Source organism: Arachis hypogaea, chromosome 13 (assembly GCF_003086295.3).
Source record: "Arachis hypogaea cultivar Tifrunner chromosome 13, arahy.Tifrunner.gnm2.J5K5, whole genome shotgun sequence".
NCBI classification, from domain to species: domain Eukaryota; kingdom Viridiplantae; phylum Streptophyta; class Magnoliopsida; order Fabales; family Fabaceae; genus Arachis; species Arachis hypogaea.
In genome coordinates, this window is record NC_092048.1 from 114,716,591 (window position 1) to 114,741,082 (window position 24,492).

The 24,492-nt window shown below is 37.5% G+C and overlaps 1 protein-coding gene and 1 non-coding gene across 2 annotated transcripts; both read right to left on the reverse strand.

The window, feature by feature from the left end:
• Window positions 1–564: 564 nt before the first annotated feature.
• Window positions 565–672, reverse strand: LOC112739840 (small nucleolar RNA R71). The gene has a single exon (XR_003170776.1). It is a non-coding gene; the product is annotated as a small nucleolar RNA R71 (small nucleolar RNA).
• A 7,124-nt stretch (window positions 673–7,796) lies between these two features.
• Window positions 7,797–10,274, reverse strand: LOC112735264 (protein FAR1-RELATED SEQUENCE 5-like). Its single transcript, XM_025784823.1, has 6 exons — window positions 9,675–10,274; window positions 8,778–9,561; window positions 8,237–8,605; window positions 8,082–8,146; window positions 7,919–7,991; window positions 7,797–7,828 (listed from the first exon to the last, which is right to left on the reverse strand). The coding sequence occupies exons 1-6, from the start codon at window positions 10,272–10,274 to the stop codon at window positions 7,797–7,799; spliced, it is 1,923 nt and encodes a 640-aa protein (XP_025640608.1).
• Window positions 10,275–24,492: the final 14,218 nt, after the last annotated feature.

The following is a 24,492-nucleotide window of genomic DNA, read 5'->3' on the forward strand; positions in this document are numbered from 1 at the left end:
TATTATTATTTTTCTGTCCCTCTTTTTCATATGAGCAGGAGCAAGGACAAGAACATTCTTGTTGAAGCAGATCCAGAACCTGAAAGGACTCTGAAGAGGAAACTAAGAGAAGCTAAAATACAACAGTCCAGAGACAACCTTTCAGAAATTTTTGAACAAGAAGAGGAGATGGCAGCCGAAAATAATAATAATGCAAGGAGAATGCTTGGCGACTTTACTGCACCTAATTTCAATTTACATGGAAGAAGCATCTCCATTCCTGCCATTGGAGCAAACAATTTTGAGTTGAAACCTCAATTAGTTTCTCTGATACAGCAGAACTGCAAGTTTCATGGACTTCCATCTGAAGATCATTTTCAGTTCTTAACTGAATTCTTGCAGATATGTGATACTGTTAAGACTAATGGAGTAGATCCTGAAGTCTACAGGCTCATGCTTTTCCCTTTTGCTGTAAGAGACAGAGCTAGAATATGGTTTGACTCTCAACCTAAGGATAGCCTGAACTCTTGGGATAAGCTGGTCAAGGCTTTCTTAGCCAAGTTCTTTCCTCCTCGAAAGCTGAGTAAGCTTAGAGTGGATGTTCAAACTTTCAGACAGAAAGAAGTTGAATCCCTCTATGAAGCTTGGGAGAGATACAAAGGACTGACCAAAAAGTGTCCTTCTGACATGCTTTCAAAATGGACCATACTGGATATATTCTATGATGGTCTATCTGAATTGGCTAAAATGTCATTGGATACCTCTGCAGGTGGATCCATTCACCTAAAGAAAATGCCTGCAGAAGCTCAAGAACTCATTGACATGGTTGCCAATAACCAGTTCATGTACACTTCTGAGAGGAATCCTGTGAGTAATGGGACGCCTATGAAGAAGGGAGTTCTTGAAATTGATACTCTGAATGCCATACTGGCTCAGAATAAAATATTGACTCAGCAAGTCAATATGATTTCTCAGAGTCTGAATGGAATGCAAGCTGCATCCAACAGTACTCAAGAGGCATCTTCTGAAGAAGAAGCTTATGATCCTGAGAACCCTGCAATAGCAGAGGTAAATTACTTAGGTGAACTTTATGGAAACACCTATAACTCATCATGGAGAAATCATCCAAATTTCTCATAGAAGGATCAAAAGCCTCAACAAGGCTTTAATAATGGTGGAAGAAATAGGTTTAACAATAGTAAACCTTTTCCATCATCCACTCAGCAACAGACAGAGAACTCTGAACAAAATACCTCTAATTTAGCAAACTTAGTCTCTGATCTATCCAAGGCCACTGTAAGTTTCATGAATGAAACAAGGTCCTCCATTAGAAATTTGGAGGCACAAGTGGGCCAGTTGAGTAAAAGGATCACTGAAATCCCTCCTAGTACTCTCCCAAGCAATACAGAAGAAAATCCAAAAGGAGAGTGCAAGGCCATTGAATTGATCACCATGGCCGAACCTGTAAGAGAGGAGAAGGACGTGAATCCCAGTGAGGAAGACCTCCTGGGACGTCCAGTGATCAATAAGGAGTTTTCCTCTGAGGAACCAAAGGAATCTGAGGCTCATCTAGAGACCATAGAGATTCCATTAAACCTCCTTATGCCATTCATGAGCTCTGATAAGTATTCCTCTTCTGAAGAGAATGAGGATGTTACTGAAGAGCAAGCTGCCAAGTTTCTTGGTGCAATCATGAAGCTGAATGCCAAATTATTTGGTATTGAGACTTGGGAAGATGAACCTCCCTTGTTCACCAATGAACTGAGTGATCTGGATCAACTGACATTGCCTCAGAAGAAATAGGATCCTGGAAAGTTCATAATACCTTGTACTATAGGCACCATGATCTTTGAAAAGGCTCTGTGTGACCTTGGTTCAGGGATAAACCTCATGCCCCTCTCTGTAATAGAGAAACTGGGAATCTATGGGGTGTAAGCTGCTAAAATCTCATTAGAGATGGCAGACAATTCAAGAAAACAGGCTTATGGACAAGTAGAGGACGTGTTAGTAAAGGTTGAAGGCCTTTACATCCCTGCTGATTTCATAGTCCTGGATACTGGGAAGAATGATGATGAATCCATCATCCTTGGAAGACCCTTCCTAGCCACAGCAAGAGCTGTGATTGATGTTGACAGAGGTGAACTAGTCCTTCAATTGAATGAGGACTCCCTTAAGTTCACAACTCAAGGTTACCCTTCTGTAAACATGGAAAAGAGGCACAGTAAGCTTCTCTCAAAACAGAGTCAACCAGAGCCCCCACAGTCAAACTCTAAGTTTGGTGTTGGGAGGCCACAACCAAACTCTAAGTTTGGTATTGAACTCCCATATCCAAACTCTAAGTTTGGTGTTGGGAAGTCTCAACAATGCTCTGAACATCTGTGAGGCTCCATGAGAGCCCACTGTCAAGCTATTGACATTAAAGAAGCGCTTGTTGGGAAGCAACCCAACTTTTATTTATCTAATTTTATTGTTCTTTCATGTTTTATTAGGTTCATGATCATGTGGAGTCACAAAATAAATATAAAAATTGAAAACGGAATCAAAAACAACAGAAGAAAAATCACACCCTGGAGGAGGATCTCACTGGCGTTTAAACGCCAGTAAGAAGCATCTGGCTGGCGTTCAACGCCAGAACAGAGCATGGTTCTGGCGCTGAACGCCCAAAATGGGCAGCATCTGGGTGTTTGAACGCCAGAATTGCACCCTGGAGAAGAGCTGGCGCTGAACGCCCAGAACAAGCATGGTTCTGGCGTTCAACGCCAGAAATGGGCAACAAATGGGTGTTCAACGCCCAGAACAAGCACCAATCTGGCGCTGAACGCCCAGAGTTGTGTACAAGGGCATTTTGCATGCCTAATTTGGTGCAAGGTTGTAAATTCTTGAACACCTCAGGATCTGTGGACCCCACAGGATCCCCACCTACCTCCACTCACTTCTTCTCACCCCTCTTTCACACAATCCCATAAACACTCTTCCCCAAAACTCTTCACCAATCACCTCAATCTCTCTTCCCTATCACCACTTCACCACTCACATCCATCCACTCTTCCCCATAAACCTACCTCATAAACTCCACCTACCTTCAAAATTCAAAATCACTTTCCCACCCTTATGGCCGAACCTTACCCCCCCTCCCTTCCCTATATATAGCCCTCCATTCTTCCTCATTTTCACACAACACAACCTTCTCTTCTCTTCTTGGCCGAATACACCACTCCCTCTTCTCCTCCATATTTTCTTCTTCTTCTTCATCTATTCTTTCTTCTCTTGCTCGAGGGCGAGCAATATTCTAAGTTTGGTGTGGTAAAAGCATAAACTTTTTGTTTTTCCATTACCATTGATGGCGCCTAAGACCGGAGAATCCTCTAGAAAAGGGAAAGGGAAGACAAAAGCTTCCACCTCCGAGTCATGGGAGATGGAAAGATTCATCTCCAAAGCTCATCAAGACCACTTCTATGATGTTGTGGCCAAGAAGAAGGTGATCCCCGAGGTCCCTTTCAAGCTCAAGAAGAATGAGTATCCGGAGATCCAACATGAAATCCAAAGAAGAGGTTGGGAAGTTCTAACAAACCCCATCCAACAAGTCGGCATCCTAATGGTTCAAGAGTTCTATGCCAATGCATGGATCACTAGGAACCATGATCAAAGTAAAAACCCAAACCCAAAGAATTATCTCACTATGGTTCGGGGGAAATACTTAGATTTTAGTCCGGAAAATGTGAGGTTGGCGTTTAACTTGCCTATGATGCAAGGAGATGCACGCCCCTACACTAGAAGAGTCAACTTTAATCAAAGGTTGGACCAAGTCCTCATGGACATATGTGTGGAAGGAGCTCAATGGAATATTGACTCCAAAGGCAAGCCGGTTCAACTAAGAAGACTAGACCTCAAGCCTGTGGCTAGAGGATGGTTGGAGTTCATCCAACGCTCCATCATCCCCACTAGCAACCGATCTGAAGTTACTGTGGATCGGGCCATCATGATTCATAGCATCATGATTGGAGAGGAAGTAGAAGTTCATGAAGTCATCTCCCTTGAACTCTACAAAATAGCCGAAAAGCCCTCTCCTGGGGCAAGGCTAGCTTTTCCTCATCTTATCTGCCATCTATGTTACTCAGCTGGAGCTTCCATAGAAGAAGACATTTCCATTGAGGAAGAGAAGCCCATCACTAAGAAAAGGATGGAGCAAGCAAGAGAGCCCATTCATGGAGCTCAAGAGGCGCATGAAGCTCATCACCATGAGATCCCAGAAATGCCTCAAATGCATTTGCCTCCACAAAACTATTGGGAGCAAATCAACACCTCCCTAGGAGAATTAAGTTCTAACATGGGATGATTAAGGGTGGAACATCAAGAGCACTCCATCATCCTTCATGAAATAAGAGAAGATCAAAAAGCAATGAGGGAGGAGCAACAAAGACAAGGAAGAGACATAGAAGAGCTCAAGGACATCATTGGTTCCTCAAGAAGGAAACGCCACCATCACTAAGGTGGACTCATTCCTTATTCTTATTTTCTGTTTTTCGTTTTCTCTATGTTAAGTGCTTATCCATGTTTGTGTCTTCATTACATGATCATTAGTAGTTAGTAACTTTGTCTTAAAAGTTATGAATGTCCTATGAATCCATCACCTCTCTTAAATGAAAAATGTTTTAATTCAAAAGAACAAGAAGTACATGAGTTTCGAATTTATCCTTGAACTTAGTTTAATTATATTGATGTAGTGACAATACTTTTTGTTTTCTGAATGAATGCTTGAACAGTGCATATGTCTTTTGAAGTTGTTGTTTAAGAATGTTAAATATGTTGGCTCTTGAAAGAATGATGATAAGGAGACATGTTATTTGATAATCTGAAAAATCATAAAAATGATTCTTGAAGCAAGAAAAAGCAGCAAAGAACAAAGCTTGCAGAAAAAAAATAGCGAAAAAAAAAGAGAGAAAAAGCAAGCAGAAAAAGCCAAAAGCTCTTAAAACCAAGAGGCAAGAGCAAAAAGCCAATAGCCCTTAAAACCAAAAGGCAAGGGTAATAAAAAGGATCCCAAGGCTTTGAGCATCAGTGGATAGGAGGGCCTAAAGGAATAAAATCCTGGCCTAAGCGGCTAAACCAAGCTGTCCCTAACCATGTGCTTGTGGCGTGTAGGTGTCAAGTGAAAACTTGAGACTGAGCGGTTAAAGTCAAGGTCCAAAGCAAAAAAAAGAGTGTGCTTAAGAACCCTGGACACCTCTAATTGGGGACTTTAGCAAAGCTGAGTCACAATCTGAAAAGGTTCACCCAATTATGTGTCTGTGGCATTTATGTATCCGGTGGTAATACTGGAAAACAAAGTGCTTAGGGCCACGGCCAAGACTCATAAAATAGCTATGTTCAAGAATCATCATACTGAACTAGGAGAATCAATAACACTATCTGAACTCTGAGTTCCTATAGATGCCAATCATTCTGAACTTCAATGGATAAAGTGAGATGCCAAAACTATTCAAGAGGCAAAAAGCTACAAGTCCCGCTCATTTAATTGGAGCTATGTTTCATTGATAGTTTGGAATTTATACTATATTCTCTTCTTTTTATCCTATTTGATTTTTAGTTGCTTGGGGAGAAGCAACAATTTAAGTTTGGTGTTGTGATGAGCGAATAATTTATACGCTTTTTGGCATTATTTTTAGTATGTTTTTAGTAGAATCTAGTTACTTTTAGGGATATTTTCATTAGTTTTTATGTTAAATTCACATTTCTGGACTTTACTATGAGTTTGTATGTTTTTCTGTGATTTCAGATATTTTCTGGCTGAAATTGAGGGACTTGAGCAAAAATCAGATTCAGAGGTTGAAGAAGGACTGCTGATGCTGTTGGATTCTGACCTCCCTGCACTCAAAGTGAATTTTCTGGAGCTACAGAACTTAAAATGGCGCGCTTTTAATTGCGTTGGAAAGTAGACATCCAGGGCTTTCCAGCAATGTATAATAGTCCATATTTTGGCCGAGTTTAGACGACGTAAAATGGCGTTGAACACCAGTTCTACGCTGCTGTCTGGAGTTAAACGCCAGAAACAAGTCACAAGCCAGAGTTGAACGCCAGAAATACGTTACAAACTGGCGTTCAACTCCAAGAATGACCTCTGCATGTGTAACATTCAAGCTCAGTCCAAGCACACACCAAGTGGGTCCCGGAAGTAGATTTATGCATCAATTACTTACTTCTGTAAACCCTAGTAGCTAGTTTATTATAAATAGGACTTTTTACTATTGTATTAGACATCCTGGATTCTGGATTGTATTTTTGATCCTGTGATCTCGTTTTGGGGGCTGGCCATTTGGCCATGCCTGAACCTTTCACTTATGTATCTTCAAACGGTAGAGTTTCTGCACTCCATAGATTATGGTGTGGAGCTCTGCTATTCCTCAAAGATTAATGCAAAGTACTACTGTTTTTCTATTCAATTCAACTTATCTCACTTCTAAGATATTCATTCACACTTCAACCTGAATGTGATGAACGTGACAATCATCATCATTCCCCCACGAACGCGTGCCTGACAACCACTTCCGTTCCACCTTAGATTGAATGAGTATCTCTTGGATCTCTTAATCAGAATCTTCGTGGTATAAGCTAGATTGATGGCGGCATTCATGAGAGTCCGGAAAGTCTAAACCTTGTCTGTGGTATTCCGAGTAAGACTCTGGGATTGAATGACTGTGACGAGCTTCAAACTCGCGAGTGCTGGGCGTAGTGACAGACGCAAAAGGAGGGTGAATCCTATTCCAGTATGATCGAGAACCTCAGATGATTAGCCGTGCTGTGACAGAGCATTTGGACCATTTTCACAAGAGGATGGGATGCAGCCATTGACAAGGGTGATGCCTCCAGACGATTAGCCATGCAGTGACAGCGCATCGGACCATTTTCTAGAGAGGATTAAAAGTAGCCATTGACAACGGTGATGTCCTTACATAAAGCCAGCCATGGAAAGGAGTAAGATTGATTGGATAAAGACAGCAGGAAAGCAGAGGTTCAGAGGAACGAATGCATCTCCATACGCTTATCTGAAATTCTCACCAATGATATACATAAGTGTTTCTATCCTTATTTTCTATCTATTTATTATTTATATTCGAAAACTCCATAACTATTTGATATCTGCCTGACTGAGATTTACAAGGTGACCATAGCTTGCTTCAAGCCGACAATCTCCGTGGGATCGACCCTTACTCACGTAAGGTTTATTACTTGGACGACCCAGTGCACTTGCTGGTTAGTTGTATCGAAGTTGTGAATGAAAAACGATTTATTAAGACGTGCGTACAGAGTTTCTGGCGCCATTGCCTGAGATCACAATTTCGTGCACCACAAAGCCAATATGATAATTCTTAACATCCATGAGAAATAGCTAAAATCTTTCAATGAAAGGAGCATATGCTATATCCACCTGAAGTTTATAGAATTCATTACGTCTCACAAAGCTATTTTTCAACATGACGATATCCGTTGATTCCCACAAATCCAACTAAGCCATAACATGAATCAAAAATCCAAAAATCACTAAAATGGCTGCACAATCAACCATGTATTATTCATTTTATGAAGTCTAGCTAGCTGTAAAGCAATTTAACATTAATAAAAAGCATTCTTGGCTGCAAACACTAAGCAGTAACAATCATCCAAATATAAGTGCATTCACAAAAAAAAAATGAATAACTCATTCTCCTGTTCTAAAGTATTTAAGATTCAGAGTGATGTAAACATGTTCCAAAAGTAAAATTAATAGAAACAGAAAAAAAGTGCTTTTAAACCCGTCTTTGTTTGCTTCAACGGATAGTTCACAACTCTGCCTCATCATCATCATTTGCCCCTAAAATTTAAGCGACATATTTTTAAGTTTAAAAAGAGTAAAATAAGTATAACAAAAAATAAAAAATAAATTTAAAACATTTTATATCACCAGAATCATAATCCATTGAGGACTCAGTCTCGCCACCACTCTGTTCGTAATACCTTAAGGAATCTAAATACTCCTGGATCAAAGCAGCAAATAGGAAGGCTTATGAGCTAGCTATACAATATTATATGTAACAAAATATACTCAACAAATGTATTGTACTTACATCTTCCTCTTCAAACCATTCAGTGTGAACATACTCATCACTTTCAGCATCTACGAAGGAGTAGTCTTCACCATCAATATTCTCCTCAGCGTCAACATCAAATTAGGGAGTCCTTTCATCCATTTTCCTCATGGAACATGTAGCAATGTTATGACCTCCCTTGCGATAGTAGTTGCAACGCTTAGGCTTCCTTGTGGTCTCTATCTCAGTACTTCCATTCTTTGCAAGGTCTTCATACATGTATTCTGCATGCCCCTCCATCATGTTATTGTCCCCATTATGAGCCCTAATCCATGAAAGTATATTTACCAATGCATCTCGTGATTCATTAAAAATATCCCCTTTTAGGCACCCTTTGTTCATAATTTGTTTACACCAATGTGCCAAACATGCACGCCAACTGATAGCCAAGGAATCTTCCATCAAGCCGCACATGTCATCATACCCACTAATGCCTTCCTTCACTTTTTTAGTCCATCTTCGTAGCACTAATGATTTTGGCAACTCCGCAATGTCTAGAAAACCTAAAACAGCAAGTATATGACTACATGGAATACCTATGGAGTCCATTCTCATGCATGAGCATTTAAATTCATCTTGCTCTCCATGAAAAGACACATGCCATATCATGTTAGGCTTGTAAAATTTTGACACCTGATAAATCTTGCAAGAACTCATTTCCTTTTCATATATTACCTTCAATGTGCTGGCCTTGTGGAGCATTGAACGGAACAACATAAAAAATTTGCCGGGTATAAATGGTAGCTAATGACCTTTCTAATTTTTGAAAGTGCGTCTGTATCACAGGTTGTCCAGTTGATGATTTAAAGTCTGCCAAATCCTTTCTGTGTTGCATGTAGCTCAAACAATGCTGGAAGTGTTGAACAAATTCTGTCAAATTATGGTGTGATTTAACATATCTTTTGAGGATAGAATGTAGACTTTCACACCTCGAAGTCGTTCTAAACCCAGCAAAGAATTTTCCTTGGATATGAGTGGTAGCCCACATGTTTCTTTTCCCATACATATCTACTATCCACTCCCAATCTTCCACTCTAAAGAATCCAACCATTTCCTCCCAGTTTTGTTCGAACACACCAACTTCATAATCACTTAGCATTAACTTTGTAAACATTTTCGTAAACTGAGGTTTGTGAATGTTGCTTGTTGCATTATGCATCAAGTGCCATGCACATAACCTATGATGTGCATTTGAAAACACTTCCTGAATAGCGATAGCCATCGATGGATGACCATCTGTAATTACTGAAGTCAGTGTCTTTCCCTTCATTGCTATGAGAAGCTGTTTTAGTAACCACACGTACGTGCTTTTCATCTCATTCGAAACTATCGCAACACCAAATACAACGGTTTGATTATGGTGGTTAACTCCCGAGAATATTACAACCAACAATCTGTATCGATTCTTCTTATATGTGGTGTCAAATGCTAGCACATCCCCGAACAGATCGTAGTCCAACTAACACCGTCCATCACACCAAAAAATTTGCTGAAACACTCCTTCTATGCCCTTTTTAACACTATAGAACAAGTTTTGATCCCTTCTGCTAGTGTTTCCAGGTAAACCATTACAGAGGTTAAATCATCAGGTAATTGTCTTCTTTGCTTCGCAACTTGATTGTGCATATCCTTAATTGAAAAATTAACGTTCTCGTTCCCACCACATTGGCTAGCTAATGACCCAAATATGTTTGGTATGCTAATCCCCACCTCTTTCATATGGTTCATTTGATTAATGTTAGGCTCAGTCATTTTCTTGTAAGATCTTAACATTCTTGCTAACTTTGGAATAATAAGCTCATGGTTGTGTTCATCACAAAAATCTCTCACTACCCAACTCTCAGTTACCACATCGAAGAAAACATGAAGTTTACTCATACAACCACATTTTGTCTCTGGTTTTAGCTCCCTAACTCGATTTTTCATATGGTTCCATTTTTCTAATCTATATCCTTCACGAGAACAAACATATGCTTTTTCTCTAACTTTTCCATCAACTATTCTACTTCTACTCTTTCGTACACTGAAGCCCCTCGTCTTGGCATATGAATTATAAAATTTGAATGCCAAGATAAGATCAACAAAGTGCAATTGACAAATATTTTCCATAGATAGACTTGAGAAATCAATCTTACCAATATCTTTCCAAGAGTTTATGCGATATTGATCCATATCCACTGCATCAGAAGTTGCGTCTTCATCCACATAATCACTAATATTATGCACATTTTGATCACTTGTGTGTCTTTGACTATTTGATGCTTCTGTAATTTATAGTGACTAACGTTAATTACCCAAAAAATAGCATAAATTAGGTACAATTTATAATCAAATAAGCAAAACTAACCAATAACCATTGAATTTTCAAAAAGAATCACAATACTAATTTCTGAATTTACAAACACACTAAAAAAATAAACAATAATAACAAATAAAAAATTGAACAAATGCCAAATTTAAATAGAAACATAAACTCAGAAATTAAAATTATGAACAGAAATCAAACAGCAATAATAAATAAAAAATAGAACAGCATGACCAGAAGCATAAACCTAGAAATTGAAATCAGAATCATAAAAACAAATACCAGATTTGAGTAGAAACATAAACCCAGAAATTGAAATCATGATCAGAAATCAAACAGCAATAGCAAATAAAAAATAGAACATCATGAAAAGAGACATAAATCCAGAAATTGAAATCAGAATCATAAAAACAAATACCAAAATTTTTTAACCCTAACTCAGAAATTTTAACAACTAAGTAAACCGAACAAAACCACTAATTGAATGAAATAAGAAGAACAAAACTCAATTGAATGACTTCAACAAAACAGATTCATGCAGTAGAACATAAAGGGATAAAAAAATGAGCTAAATGAAACAAGTTCAAACTAGAGGCTGAGGCTCCATTGAAACTCTTGAAGTGTAGCGATGAAAGGGGAGACGGCACTGAGGATAACTGATGATGAAAAATCGATTCCACACAAACTCACCGGCAAGTGTATCAGGTCGCATCAAGTAGTAATAACTCACAGGAGTGAGGTCGATCCCACATGGATTGATGGATCAAGTAACTTTAGTGAGGTGATTAGTTTAGTTAAGCTAACAATGGTGAATTGGGTAAAAGTGTATTGACAAAATGTAAATTATAGAAGGTAAAAAGTGCAAAAGGTAAATTTGCAGAAACTTAAAGAGCAAAAAATGTAAATTGCAACAAATGTGAAGGGAATTGGGTGCTGGAAAATTAAAGAAGCTGTAAATCAGAACTCAGGACAAGTAACATAAAGGAAAAATTCACTAGATCATAGCTCTCAGAACAATTGCAGGAAAATTAAATCAAACAGATGAACATGAACAGAAATATAAAATTTGCAAAAAAGGAAATTGTAGCAGAGGATTGTAGAAATTGAAATTGCATAAACTGAATTCAATATAACTAAAATGTAGAAAGAGCAAAAAAAAAAAGAAAACTGTATCAAAGAGCCTTCTATTCTACTCCTACTCATACTCCTACTGCTGCCTACTACTAATGCAGCCTACTGTCCGTCTTTACCTCAATGAAATGAAACTGATGCCTTTATATAGGCTTTACAAAATGAAAATGAAATTACAAACAAGTTACAAATAAAATGAAATTCCTATTGTAGCTGTGTCTTATGCCTTTGAGTGATGTCAATGGGCTCTGCTTGCTTTGAATTTTTGATGGGCTTTGAATTAGATTAATTGAGCCAAAGTTGCACTTCCAGGAGAATGGAGCATTTTCAAATTGAGCACAGCGTTCATTCACCCACGCGTACGCATCCCCTGCGCGTGCGCGTCATTTTGCTTTTTGGCCTGTCCACGCGTACTGTCACCTACGCGTACGTGTGACCTTCAGAAATTGGACTTGTGACGCGTGCGCGTGCTATACGCGTGCTGACATTGACCAATTCGCATAAGTTAGGAATTTGATTATCAAAATTGAATTGGTGTTGTAAGTATAGTCCTAATCCAACAAATTGACCATCAATCAAATGTTATCAAAATTCAAAACAAACCGAGAGTATTTAACTCCCGGGTCGTTCTTCCCTAGGAGTTGCAATTAAGTGTATAATCATTGGCTATGAGAGAGAAGCATGGGGAATCGGGAATGAAAGCAAGAGAGCAAGTAATGTAAATAGCAAGAATTGAAACAAGCATGCAAGGAATTGAAAAGAAAGCAATTAAAGGACACTTGGTAAGAAGTGGGTAATCTAGGTTTCCTATCCTAGTTGTGGACCACAAACATGGCAATTGTGTGGAATCAATCCAAATCAATCAATCCTCCTTGGGAACTAGTCAAAAGACGTAATTGATCTCAATCCATAAGTCCTAGTCAACTCACTAATTACTTAGTGAAAGACTAGCGTTAATGGAAACCAAATCAATTAACTAATCTCACACAATGCGGAATGGACATCCACAACTCAATTCCACCCAAACACTGAATTTCTCAACCAAGGAATTAAACGTGCAAGAAATTAAACATCAAAGCAATAAAAGTCAAAGCAATTAAATGAAACGAAAGGAAACATCAAATGCAAGAAAATATCTTGGCAAGTAATTGAGATCTAAGGCTATCTATCCTAGACATTGGCCACAAACACATGATGATAATGAAGAGTTAATCCTACTTAGTCAACCTTACATCGAAGATAAGTCAAATAGGCATAGTTAATTTCAATCTCTAAGTCCTATGTCAACACTAAGGGGTCACATAGAGTCAAGGAAAACCAAATCAACCAACTACTCTAATATATCAAATAAGAATGGACATCAATAACTCAAGGATAACCAAAGTCAACAATTTCAAGCCAAGAGTGGAGAAAAACTAACTAAAAACTAAGCCAAGCATTTTATCAAACACTTGGTGTGCATGAGAATAAAATAATATTAAATTACAATAAAATAAATTCTAAAACTACCAAAGCAAGAAAGTGACAATAACAACTAGAGAAAGCAATAAATGACATGGAAACATAAATTTGCATTAATTAAAATTTAAGTAACAAAGAGTATCCATAAGCATAAAAATAACAAAATAAAGGAAATAACAAGAGAAATGAAGAAGAACAAGATAGAAGAACATGGAAACATAAATGAAACTACACTAGAATAAGAATTAAAAGCTGAAATTAAAAGGAAATTAACTAATAAAACCCTAATTCTAGAGAGAGGGAGGAGCTTCTCTCTCTAGAAAATAAGAGAAAACATAATAAAAACTAAACCTAATTGCCCCCTTCATCCTTCTTCAATTTGGCCTTAAATAGCTTCAAAAAATGAGTTGGATTGGGTTTTGGGGGCCCAAAAATCGCTGCCAGCGAGTTGCAATTAATGAAGTCACGTGCAGGGACCTGTGCGAATGCACAGATGTATGCGTCCGCACACATGCTGAATCCTGACTTGTGCGTACGCACAAGTACCTGTGCGTACGCACAAGTACGTGTGCGTACGCACAAGTACGTGTGCGTACGCACAAGTACGTGTGCGTATGTACACGTAGACTTATGTCCACTATAGCAAATTGCATATTATTTTGAAGCCCCGGACGTTAGCCTTCCAATGCCGCTAAAACCGCCTCATTTGGATCTCTGTAGCTCAAGTTATGACCAATTTAGTACAGAGAGGTCCGACGTGGCAGCTTTCCAAATCCTTCATTTCTTGAATTCTTCCCTTTTGCATGCTCTTTTCCTCACTTCTTCAACCCATACTTGCCTTGGAAACCTAAAAATCACTTAACAAATACATCAAGGCACCAAATGGGATTAAAGTGAATAAAATTAACTAAATTAAGCACAAAAGAGCATGTTTTCACTTTCAAGCACAATTTAGGAAGAAATCTCAAAAGCATGCTATTTAGGTGAATAAATGTGGGTTTATGTGATGGAATCCACTCAAATTAAACCAAAATATATCGTAAAATATGGATTCATCAATTCTCCCACACTTAAACCAAGCATGTCCTCATGCTAAACCAACCAAAGGAGATGGATGAAGGGGTAATCATTAATGCAACTACCTACATGCATGTAACTATACTAAATGCTATATATATACTATGATTCCTATTGAGTTTGGCAAAAACAAACAAAAGAATCTCAATCAATCCAAAGTAGGAACTTAGGGTCAAGACAAGGTAAATATAGCAATATGATCAATGTCCAAAGATTGATTTGAAATTTTCAAAATTAAGTTCAACAACTTGCAAAAAGATACAAGATAAGCAATGGAATCATAAAATTGAGCGATTGAACCCCTCACCGGATGTGTTTACACTCTAGTCGCTCACTGTTTAGGGCTTAATCACTCAATCCTCCCTTAATCATGTTTCTCAAAGATTTGCAAGTCGTCTAACAATCAACTAATATTTGATGCATGAATGCAAATATCATGAGGACTTTTGTGGGTTGTAATGGGGCTTAGATAAGGGTAGGATTAATATGGTTTAGTGGGCTAATAGATTGGATCTTTGATTAGCTCAAGTATCCCACCTAATCCTATATCATGCCATATACATAACAAAACAACCTAACTACCCATTTATTCTCTTTCTCACATTCGCTCATGCATACTCTTTCCAATTCAACTACATATGCATCTCTTATTTACATTCTTATTATCATTTCTCTTTCTTTTCTTTTTCTCTTTTTCTTCTTTTTCTTTTCTTTTCTTTTCTTTTCTTATTATCAACAAAAAGAGATGCATATGGTTTAACCAATAGATGTATGAGTAGTTACCCATTTTGCCATATTTTCAATGAACACCCAAAGCTAACTAACTACCAATGTTTTCCACAAATTCCCCCCACACTTGATTAACACACACACTCAAACCCAAGCTAATCAAAGATACAATCAATGGACATAATGGTTTTTTACTTAGGGTGAATGATGTGCTTATAATGAGAACAAAGGGGAATTAAAGGCTCAAAAAGTGGTTTACAAAGAAAGATGCAAGGGTTGGCCATATGGGTTAGTGAGCTATACAAAGATGGCCTCAATCATACTAAATGCAATCCAAAACAACAAATCTAGGACATATAGACTAAAGCAAATCTAAGATCACAATCATAAAAGGAGTTTATCACACAAGAACAAAAAATTGTGGTTGAAAATGTGCAACCACACAATTAAAGCTCAAATCTCACTTGGTATTTGTTCAAGCTCTTTTCTATGTTGGCATAAAAAGATACTTCAAGTAAGTTCAAAAACAATTTTCAAATTTAATCAATGGAATGCCCAAAAAAGGGGTTTCTTGAAAATTCTTTGTTGTTTTACCAAAACTTATTTACTATATGTATGTATGTATGTATGTTTGTTGTGATGGATGCAATTTCAAAATCTTTTCTAGTTCTATTCCTAATTTTCAACAAGCAAAAATTAACATGAACAATTAGGACAAAATTGAACTAGGTGCTATACTATTCACGTCATCCAATCACAATTTCTATCTATAAAATATATACTAAGAAAAAGATGCAAAACGCAATAGATATAAACTATGAATAGTCTAAGACATATATACTAGAAGGAAATGCAACGCAATAACCAAAATCACTCAAAATATATACAAGAAACCTACTAAAAGAAGTAAAAAAATAAAGTACAAGGTGTTTGAAAAAAGAAAGTTTATACCCCAAAATGGCGAATCCTCCCCCACACTTAAGCGTTGCACAGTCCTCCGTGCACAAACAAAATCCAGGAAGAATGTGTCTCAAGAGCTCCACCTTCGGTTGGTGGATGCGGGGGCTTGGGTTGTGTGGAGATTGCAGAGTCCATGTATGCTCGGCATTTCCCTCCTCAGTATCCTCCTCCTCTCCCGGCTCCTTGCATTTATGTCTCATCCTCAAAAAGAAGAGCAAAGTATAGTTAGGACTCATAGGGCAAGTAGTACAAAAAGGTAAAAAGAAAGAGTGAATAAGCATCTAATTGAGGAAGTTTGTATAGTGGTATAGAATACACACAACGGCCGGCTAACGTGGCATCCACACAATGAAAAAGTAAGCATGAGTTCCTCAACTAAATGGCCTAAGAAGCAAGCAATAAATGAGCATCAATCAAACACAAGCAAACTTAGGCAATTGCAACAAGAGTGAATTGAATTAAGAATATTGGACATTGAAATTGTGCAAGTGAAAGCTCAAGAGTGATATAAAATAGCACAATAAACAACACCCGATCCATTAATGAAAAGGAAACTACTTATTCATCATAAAACACAAGAAAAAAGTCACATGGTATAGGTACTTGTTACAAAAAGTGATACACTTGATAGCAATCAAGTTAAGTCACTCAAACAAATGCAAAGCATTAAAAATAAACAAGTACCGGACATGTGATCCATATGATATGAAAATCAAGATGAACAAGTAATTTCAACTCAATTCACCAAAGTGAAAGTGCACAATTCAATATGCCAAACAAGGATAAAGTTCAATGCATATGGTAGCTACAACATATAAATCAAACTCACAATTCATCTAGGCATTTAAACAAGGCTTTTAATGCTCAGTGCACATATTTATCAAACTTGAAACCAAATTCAAGCAAGAAGCAACCCAATCAATGTTGAACAAACACTTGCAACTTATTTCTTTGTCAAACAACTAAACTAAAGCTAATATAATTACCAAAATAAAAATGGAATGCAAACAAAATGAACAAGAACAAGTAGAAAATAGGGTGAAAGAGCAGCAGAAGAGAGGAGAGAAGAGAAGAAGAGAAGAAAAGAGGCATAGTGAGAAAACAGGGGCGTGCGCACGCACAAGGGTGTGTGCGTGCGCACACTATGAGGAAAGGGGAAGGTGTGCGAGCGCACCGGCTATGCGAGCACTCCTGGCAGAAGAGAGAGTAAGAAGTGTGCGTGCGCACAAGGGTGTACGCACGCACAGAAGAAGTGTTTTTTTTTTGGAAAGGATCACGTGTGCGCGCGCACACAGGTCCGTGCGCGCGCACAAGAGCGTAAGGGCAGGGGTTCACACGCACAGGCTGTGCCAACGCTCCCACCAGAGTGGCTGCAAGTTGGCGTGTAGATGCACATGTCTGTGCGTCTGCATAAAGAGTGCAAAAAAGGGTATGTGTGCGTACACACGAGTGTGTGCACACGCACAGGTCGTAGAAAGTAGGGGAACACGCGTGCACTAGGCATGCTGGCACTGCGAACAGAGGACAAAATCATGTGTGTGCGTGCGCACAGGTCGGTGCTCACGAACAGGAAGCAAAAAGTAGCTGTTTTGTGCGCATGCACAAGTATGTGCGTACACACAGATGCCCTGTTTTGCAAAAATTTTTCTTCAAAATTCTAAGGTACCAAGCCCTAGTTCAATCAAAACTCAACACCAAAACATGCAAGAACCCATAAATTCATGATCCAAACCAAAATTAACCTAACAAAACTCAAAATTAAACTAATCCTAAGCTAATCGAGCATAACAAAAAGCAAATAAGTCAAAATATATACAAAAAGAGAAGAGTAGGAATGATGTTACTAAGCACTTTTATTTAATGTCTTTAAGTTAGACAATTGGGAGAGCCCTTGCTATGGTGGCTTGTGCTTGACTTTCCCACCAATGCTAGAATGTTCAATGCCCTCCGGGATCCCAATCCTAACCATTGACAAAAACAACCAAAAAGCAAGCTATTCACATATTAACATATTTACAATAACCAATAACTTTACACCATTGCAACTCCCCGGCAACGACGCCAAATTTGACAATGACCAATTTGCATAAGCTAGGAATTTGATTATCAAAATGGAATTGGCGTTGTAAGTATAGTCCTAACCCAATAAATTGACCATTAATCAAATGTTATCACAATTCAAAACAAATATTATTAACTGAGAGTATTTAACTCCCGGGTCTTTCTTCCCTAAAAATTGTAATTAAGTGTACAATCATTGGCTATGAGAGAGAAGCATGGGGAATCGGAAATAAAAGTAAGAGAGCAAGTAATGTAAATAGCAAGAATTGAAACAAGCATGCAAGGAATTGAAAAGAAAGCAATTAAAGGACACTTGGCAAGAAGTGGGTAATCTAGGTTTCCTATCCTAGTTGTGGACCACAAATATGGCAATTGTGTGGAATCAATCCAAATCAATCAATCCTCCTTGAGAACTAGTCAAAAGACATAATTGATCTCAATCCATAAGTCCTAGTCAACTCACTAATTACTTAGTGAAGCGTTAATAGAAACCAAATCAATTTACTAATCTCACACAATGCAGAATGGACATCCACAACTCAATTCCACCCAAACACCCAATTTCTCAACCAAGGAATTAAATGTTCAAGAAATTAAACATCAAAGCAATAAAAGTCAAAGCAATTAAATGCAAGGAAAGGAAACTTCAAATGCAAGAAAACATCTTGGCAAGTAATTGAGAGCTAAGGCTATCTACCCTAGACATTGACCACAAACACATGATGATATGAAGAGTTAATCCTACTTAGTCAACCTTACATCGAAGATAAGTCAAATAAGCATAGTTAATTTCAATCCCTAAGTCCTATGTCAACACTAAGGGGTCACATAGAGTCAAGGGAAACCAAATCAACCAACTACTCTAATATATCAAACAAGAATGGACATCAATAACTCAAGGATAACCAAAGTCAACAATTTCAAGCCAAGAGTGGAGAAAAACTAAGTGAAAACTAAGCCAAGCATTTTATCAAACACTTGGTGTGCATGAGAATAAAATAATATTAAATTACAATAAAATAAATTCTAAAACTACCAAAGCAAGAAAGTGACAATAACAACTAGAGAAAGCAATAAATGACATGGAAACATAAATTTGCATTAATTAAAATTAAAGTAACAAAGAGTATCCATAAGCATAAAAATGACAAAATAAAGGAAATAACAAGAGAAATGAAGAAGAACAAGATAGAAGAACATGGAAACAAAATGAAACTACACTAGAATAAGAATTAAAAGCTGAAATTAAAAGGAAATTAACTAATAAAACCCTAATTCTAGAGAGAGGGGGGGAGCTTCTCTCTAGAAAATAAGAGAAAACATAATAAAAACTAAACCTAATTGCCCCCTTCATCCTTCTTCAATTTGGCCTTAAATAGCTTCAAAAAATGAGTTGGATTGGGTTTTGGGGGCCCAAAAATCGCTGCCAGCGAGTTGCAATTAATGAAGTCACGTGCAGGGACCTGTGCGAATGCACAGATGTGTGCGTCCGCACACATGCTGAATCCTGACTTGTGCGTACGCACAAGTACCTGTGCGTAAGCACACGTAGACTTATGTCCACGATAGCAAATTGCATATCATTTTGAAGCCCCGGACGTTAGTCTTCCAATGCCGCTAAAACCGCCTCATTTGGACCTCTGTAGCTCAAGTTATGACCAATTTAGTACAGAGAGGTCAGGGGTGGCAGCTTCCCAAATCCTTCATTTCTTGAATTCTTCCCTTTTGCATGCTCTTTTCCTCACTTCTTCAACCCATACTTGCCTTGGAAACCTGAAAATCACTTAACAAATACATCAAGGTACCAAATGGGATTAAAGTGAATAAAATTGACTAAATTAAGCACAAAAGAGCATATTTTCACTTTCAAGCACAATTTAGGAAGAAATCTCAAAAGCATGCTATTTAGGTGAATAAATATGGGTTTATGTGATGGAATTCACTCAAATCAAACCAAAATATATTGTAAAATATGGATTCATCACGTGTGCGTCGTCATTGTCTTCGGCCTCAGCCATGCTTGTGCGTCTCATTCACGCGTACGCGTTTTCGATAACGTTCTCTTAATGAGCGCTACGTTCGTGCCATGAACGCTGCCCACACGTGCGCGTCCTCTGCGCGTGCGCGTGGGTGAGAAAATGTTAATTCCATGCTTCAGCGCCACCCACGCGTTCGCGTGCTTCCTTCCAGATTCTCCATCGATGCGTGCGCGTCATGCACGCGTGTGTGTCGGTTGCAAAACTCCAATTCCAATTTTGAATTTGGCCGAAAATGCTTGTTCAAATAACGGAATGTTCTCTTTGAAAATGAGCACTCTCCTTGTTTATATCATGGGCCACGCTTTTAAAAGCGTAACCTAAGACTCCAAAGCGTGCTCAAACTTTAAAGTGTGCCTAAAAATTCCTCTTTTCTCCTTTTGAGCTTATTTTGTGATTTTTTTTCTTCTTTTTCTTTTTATTTCCTACAAAGTTTATAAAATCAAAAGATCAAAGTAATATACCATTTAAGCACAAAAACATTCAATATTTAAGCACTAATCATCATTTTCTTGTATGAAAAAGCATAGAAAACATGCACAAGATGACATGTCATCACAACACCAAACTTAAATCTTGCTTGTTCCCAAGCAAGAAAAGAATCATGCAGTAAGTTTTGACAAACCAAGGTGAGAAGAATAGCAAGTTAATGTTCATGGTAGGCTAGTTTTCTATGCATGCTACAATCATAAAAGAAATGTAAATGATTGATGCTTCTATCTAGCTTATTTTATGAAATCTTTTCCTTATATTTCTCCCTTGAAACAAGATTTACATTCTCTTATTAGCTTCTCCTTTTGGGTGCTTTGACTCATGAGTTGATAACAAAACTATGATTCTAAATGCTTTGTTTTCAAGTATTACCACTTGATACATAAGCACCACAAGCATTTAATTAGAGGACTTCTTTAAGCTCATTTGTTTCTTTTCTTTACTCTCTCTAATCATTGATGCTCAGAGCCTTGAGCTTTGAGGGAGTGCTTTTGCACTTGAGCCTAACCTTGACTCTAAGTGTTTTGTTTTCAAGCTTTTTGCATGATACATAAATACCACAAGTACTTAATAATTGAATTGTCATTGGTACTCAGAGCCTTCAGCTTTCTCATTATTTCCCTTTTTCTTTTCTTGCCTTAATTTGCAATTGCTTCTTCAAGGTTTTCATGATTTCAAAAATTTCATAAAATGTCCTAGATGAAAACTTCAATTAAATAAAATCTAATGCAATTGAGCAACAATTAATCATACTAGCTTTCCAATACTTGTATGCCCATGCTAAGTTCTTCTTTAATGCCTTGTTTGTTTATGATCATGATACTTTATTGCTTTAAACTTAAAAAATTCAAGATGGTAGTCATAATGTCACAGCAACATGTTACAATTTAAAAATCAAACTATGCTTATTCACAACACACATGCATACAAAGAAGATAAAGATAATCATGCAATTTACAGTGCTGGAAATAAGTAGGAGGAAAAAAGAACGTTACCACCTTGTAGTTCATCTTCTCTATTGTTGTCCTTTTCCTCCCATTCTTCCCCTTCCCATACCAACTTAGAGTGTTTGCTTATCCTCAAGCAATAATTGGTGCAGTGGTTATGGGATTTATGATGGATCATGAGTGTCTTACACAATGAAATGTTAGTAGTACATGTTTTTAAGCAAGCAAAATAAAAAATAACAATGAAGGCACAGGAAACAGAGACATTGTGATTGCAAAAATAAGAGGGATGTGCATGATACATTGCATAAAAGATAAGTGGCACACCAAACTTAATGTGACACTTTCACTTGGAATTAATGCAAGTATCCAGTAGAGATCGGGAATAATTTTTTTTTTTTTTGCATAGCAACACCAAACTTAGAATGCTATCACATGCCAATTTATTTGAACTAAAACTAATCAAAAGGAACTGTTCTATGCTAATAACACAATCACCAAGTAAAGAATTTTCACTAGTAAGGATTTCTTGGTGAGGTATTAAAAAGAACAGTTAATGAGCAAAATAAAAGAAAGTATTAAAACAAAGAAATGACTAAAACAAAGAGAAAAATAAAAATGTCAAACCAAAAGAAAGATAACCCTGCAAAGGCATTATGATTATGCAGACAAGTGGTGTTGCTGGATTCATTGCATAGAAAATTAAGTGGCACACCAAACTTAGAATCTTAGTGTGACACTTTCAATCTAGAATTAATGCAATCATCCAAAATGATTGAAAACAGATTGTTGTAGTGCAATACCAAACTTAGAATGTAATCATATGCCAATTTTATTGAAAATAAACAAAGCAAAGAAAGAAGATAAACAAAGCAGAGAAATGAAATGTTACCTAAGGTTGGGTTGCCTCCCAATAAGTGCTCCTTTAGTGTCATTAGCTTGACATGTTGTTCTTCACTTTCTTCCTCTTCTTCCAGTTTATTAAGAGGAATGACCTCAAGGGGAGAGAAAAGCCAGTCAGTGTCCCCTTTCTTGGTCTTTCCTCAGCAAGCTTCCTTTTGTTATTTGCTGGATTGAACTTGCTTGCTGGATCAGGGGTAGGATTGCTTACAGTTGACCTTTTTTTTCTTTATGGATATGATTAATTTTGGCTTGGTCACAATCCTCTTCTCGGTGTTGTTGTTAGTTGCCTTCACTTCTTTGATTTCAAGACTTGGTAGTTGTGTGATTGTTGGAGTGTTCTTTTCATCAATAGCCTCTTGAATTGGTGGTTCCATGAGCCCTTCCTCTATGCAGCTTTCTGCCTTAATTAAGTGTGGACTTCCTTGATTTTCTTCCTCACTTTCTTGTTCTTCCACTTCCTCCTTTGCATTCAACATTTGATTTAATAGCACTTTTATGGAGGAGGTTTGTTGTTCTTCCCAAGATTTCTTCATCTCCTCTTCATATCTTTCAATCACAGATTCAAGTGTTGAGAGTCTTTGGTTCAGGAAAATTTGTGGGGGTTATGAGTTTTCATGTTCCTTTGTCATCTCAAGTGGCTTCTGTGGATATGCAGTTTTAGGTTCAAATACCTCCACAACCTCATTCTTCATTGAAATTTCATTTGATACAGGGACCTCTTTTTCTTGTTCTTCCACTTCCTCACCTACAAATTTGTCTTCATCCTCAATGTTTGATAGTTCTAAGTTTCTCCTTATTTGCTCTAAGTGCCCATCCATCTTCTTGAAGAGGATTTCTTGCCTTTTCCAGGATTGTTCTTGTCTTTCTAGTAATTTTCTGGACTTTTGAAGGAGATCTTCTGCTAGCTCAAGAGATGAAGGTTGAGAGAAATTTTGTGGACATGGATGTGTTGTGGTGAAGTTGTTTTGAGGGGTATGGAATGAATTTTGTGAATATTGAAATGAGTTTTCTGTGTGGTGAAAAGAATTCTATGGTTAGAAAAATGAGTTGTATTGATTTTGGAGGAAACTTTGTGTTGGGGCATAGTCAAATGATGAAGAATTTTCAAATGAGGAACTGGGAGGTTAGGTTGGATAATTTTGCATAAATGAATTAAAGGTGTGCTCAAGTGATGATGGCTCTTGATAAGTGGAGTATGAACTGTCAAATGCTTTCTAGTTTTGATCCTCCCATCCACAATATGAATCATTGTTGAATTTATCAGAGTGTGGATCATTTTATGGCATTGGGGAGTACTCTTGCATGTATTCATTGAAAGAATAATTAAGAGATGATGTCTCTTACTGAATAGAATATGGAGCATTAAAATCTCTTTGGTTTTGACCCTCCCAATCACAATATGAGTAGTTGTTAGATTCATCAAAATAGGCTTCATTTTGTGTCTCTGGGAGGTGTTCATACTCTATCATTTCTTGTTGATATTCCCATCTACCATTAGCATAATGACATGAATCATTTTGTGGTATTGGAAAATATCTCATAAAATTGTCTTGCTCATCTGTTGGCTCTGAAGCATATCTCTATTGATTGGATTGCTCAGAATCTGTGATTTCTTGGTGATACTCCCAGCCACCATTAGAATAATGACATGAATCATATTGTGATGGTGGGTAATATCCCATGAAATTTGTTTGATCAAAAGATGAGTTGAACTCCATTTGAATTTTGTAAAACACAATCACCAATGAAAATCGAAATTCATGTCACAGATGAGAATTTCTTAGTGAGGCAATAACTCAAGCACCTTGGTATTAGCCTAAAATAGAAAATTAAAAGAACAAAAACAAAGAAAATACTTAATCTAGACTTATCACCTACTTAATCATTGTTGATCTAAATCAATCCCCGGCAACGGCGCCAAAAACTTGATGAGGGAAAATCGATTCCACACAAACTCACCGGCAAGTGTACTGGGTTGCATCTAGTAATAACTCACAGGAGTGAGGTTGATCCCACAGGGATTGATGGATCAAGTAACTTTAGTGAGGCGATTAGTTTAGTTAAGCTAACAATGGTGAATTGGGTAAAAGTGTATTGACAGAATGTAAATTGCAGAAGGTAAAAAGTGTAAAAGGTACATTTGTAGAAACTTAAAGAGAAAGAAACATAAATTGCAGCAAATGTGAAGGAAATTGGGTGCTGGAAAATTAAAGAAGCTGTAAATAAGAACTCAGGACAAGTAACAGAAAGGAAAAATTCACTAGATCATAGCTCTCAGAACAATTGCA

Excerpts from the sequence above, each read along its gene's own strand:
- LOC112735264 (XM_025784823.1), bottom strand. The coding sequence starts at position 10,274 with ATGGATCAATATCGCATAAACTCTTGGAAAGATATTGGTAAGATTGAT. Across the intron at positions 8,147-8,236 it reads CAACTACTATCGCAAGGGAG|ACTACTCCTTCGTAGATGCT; the intron begins GTCATAACATTG and ends TTGATGGTGAAG. Across the intron at positions 7,829-7,918 it reads CTCAATGGATTATGATTCTG|GGGCAAATGATGATGATGAG; the intron begins GTGATATAAAAT and ends CTTAAATTTTAG.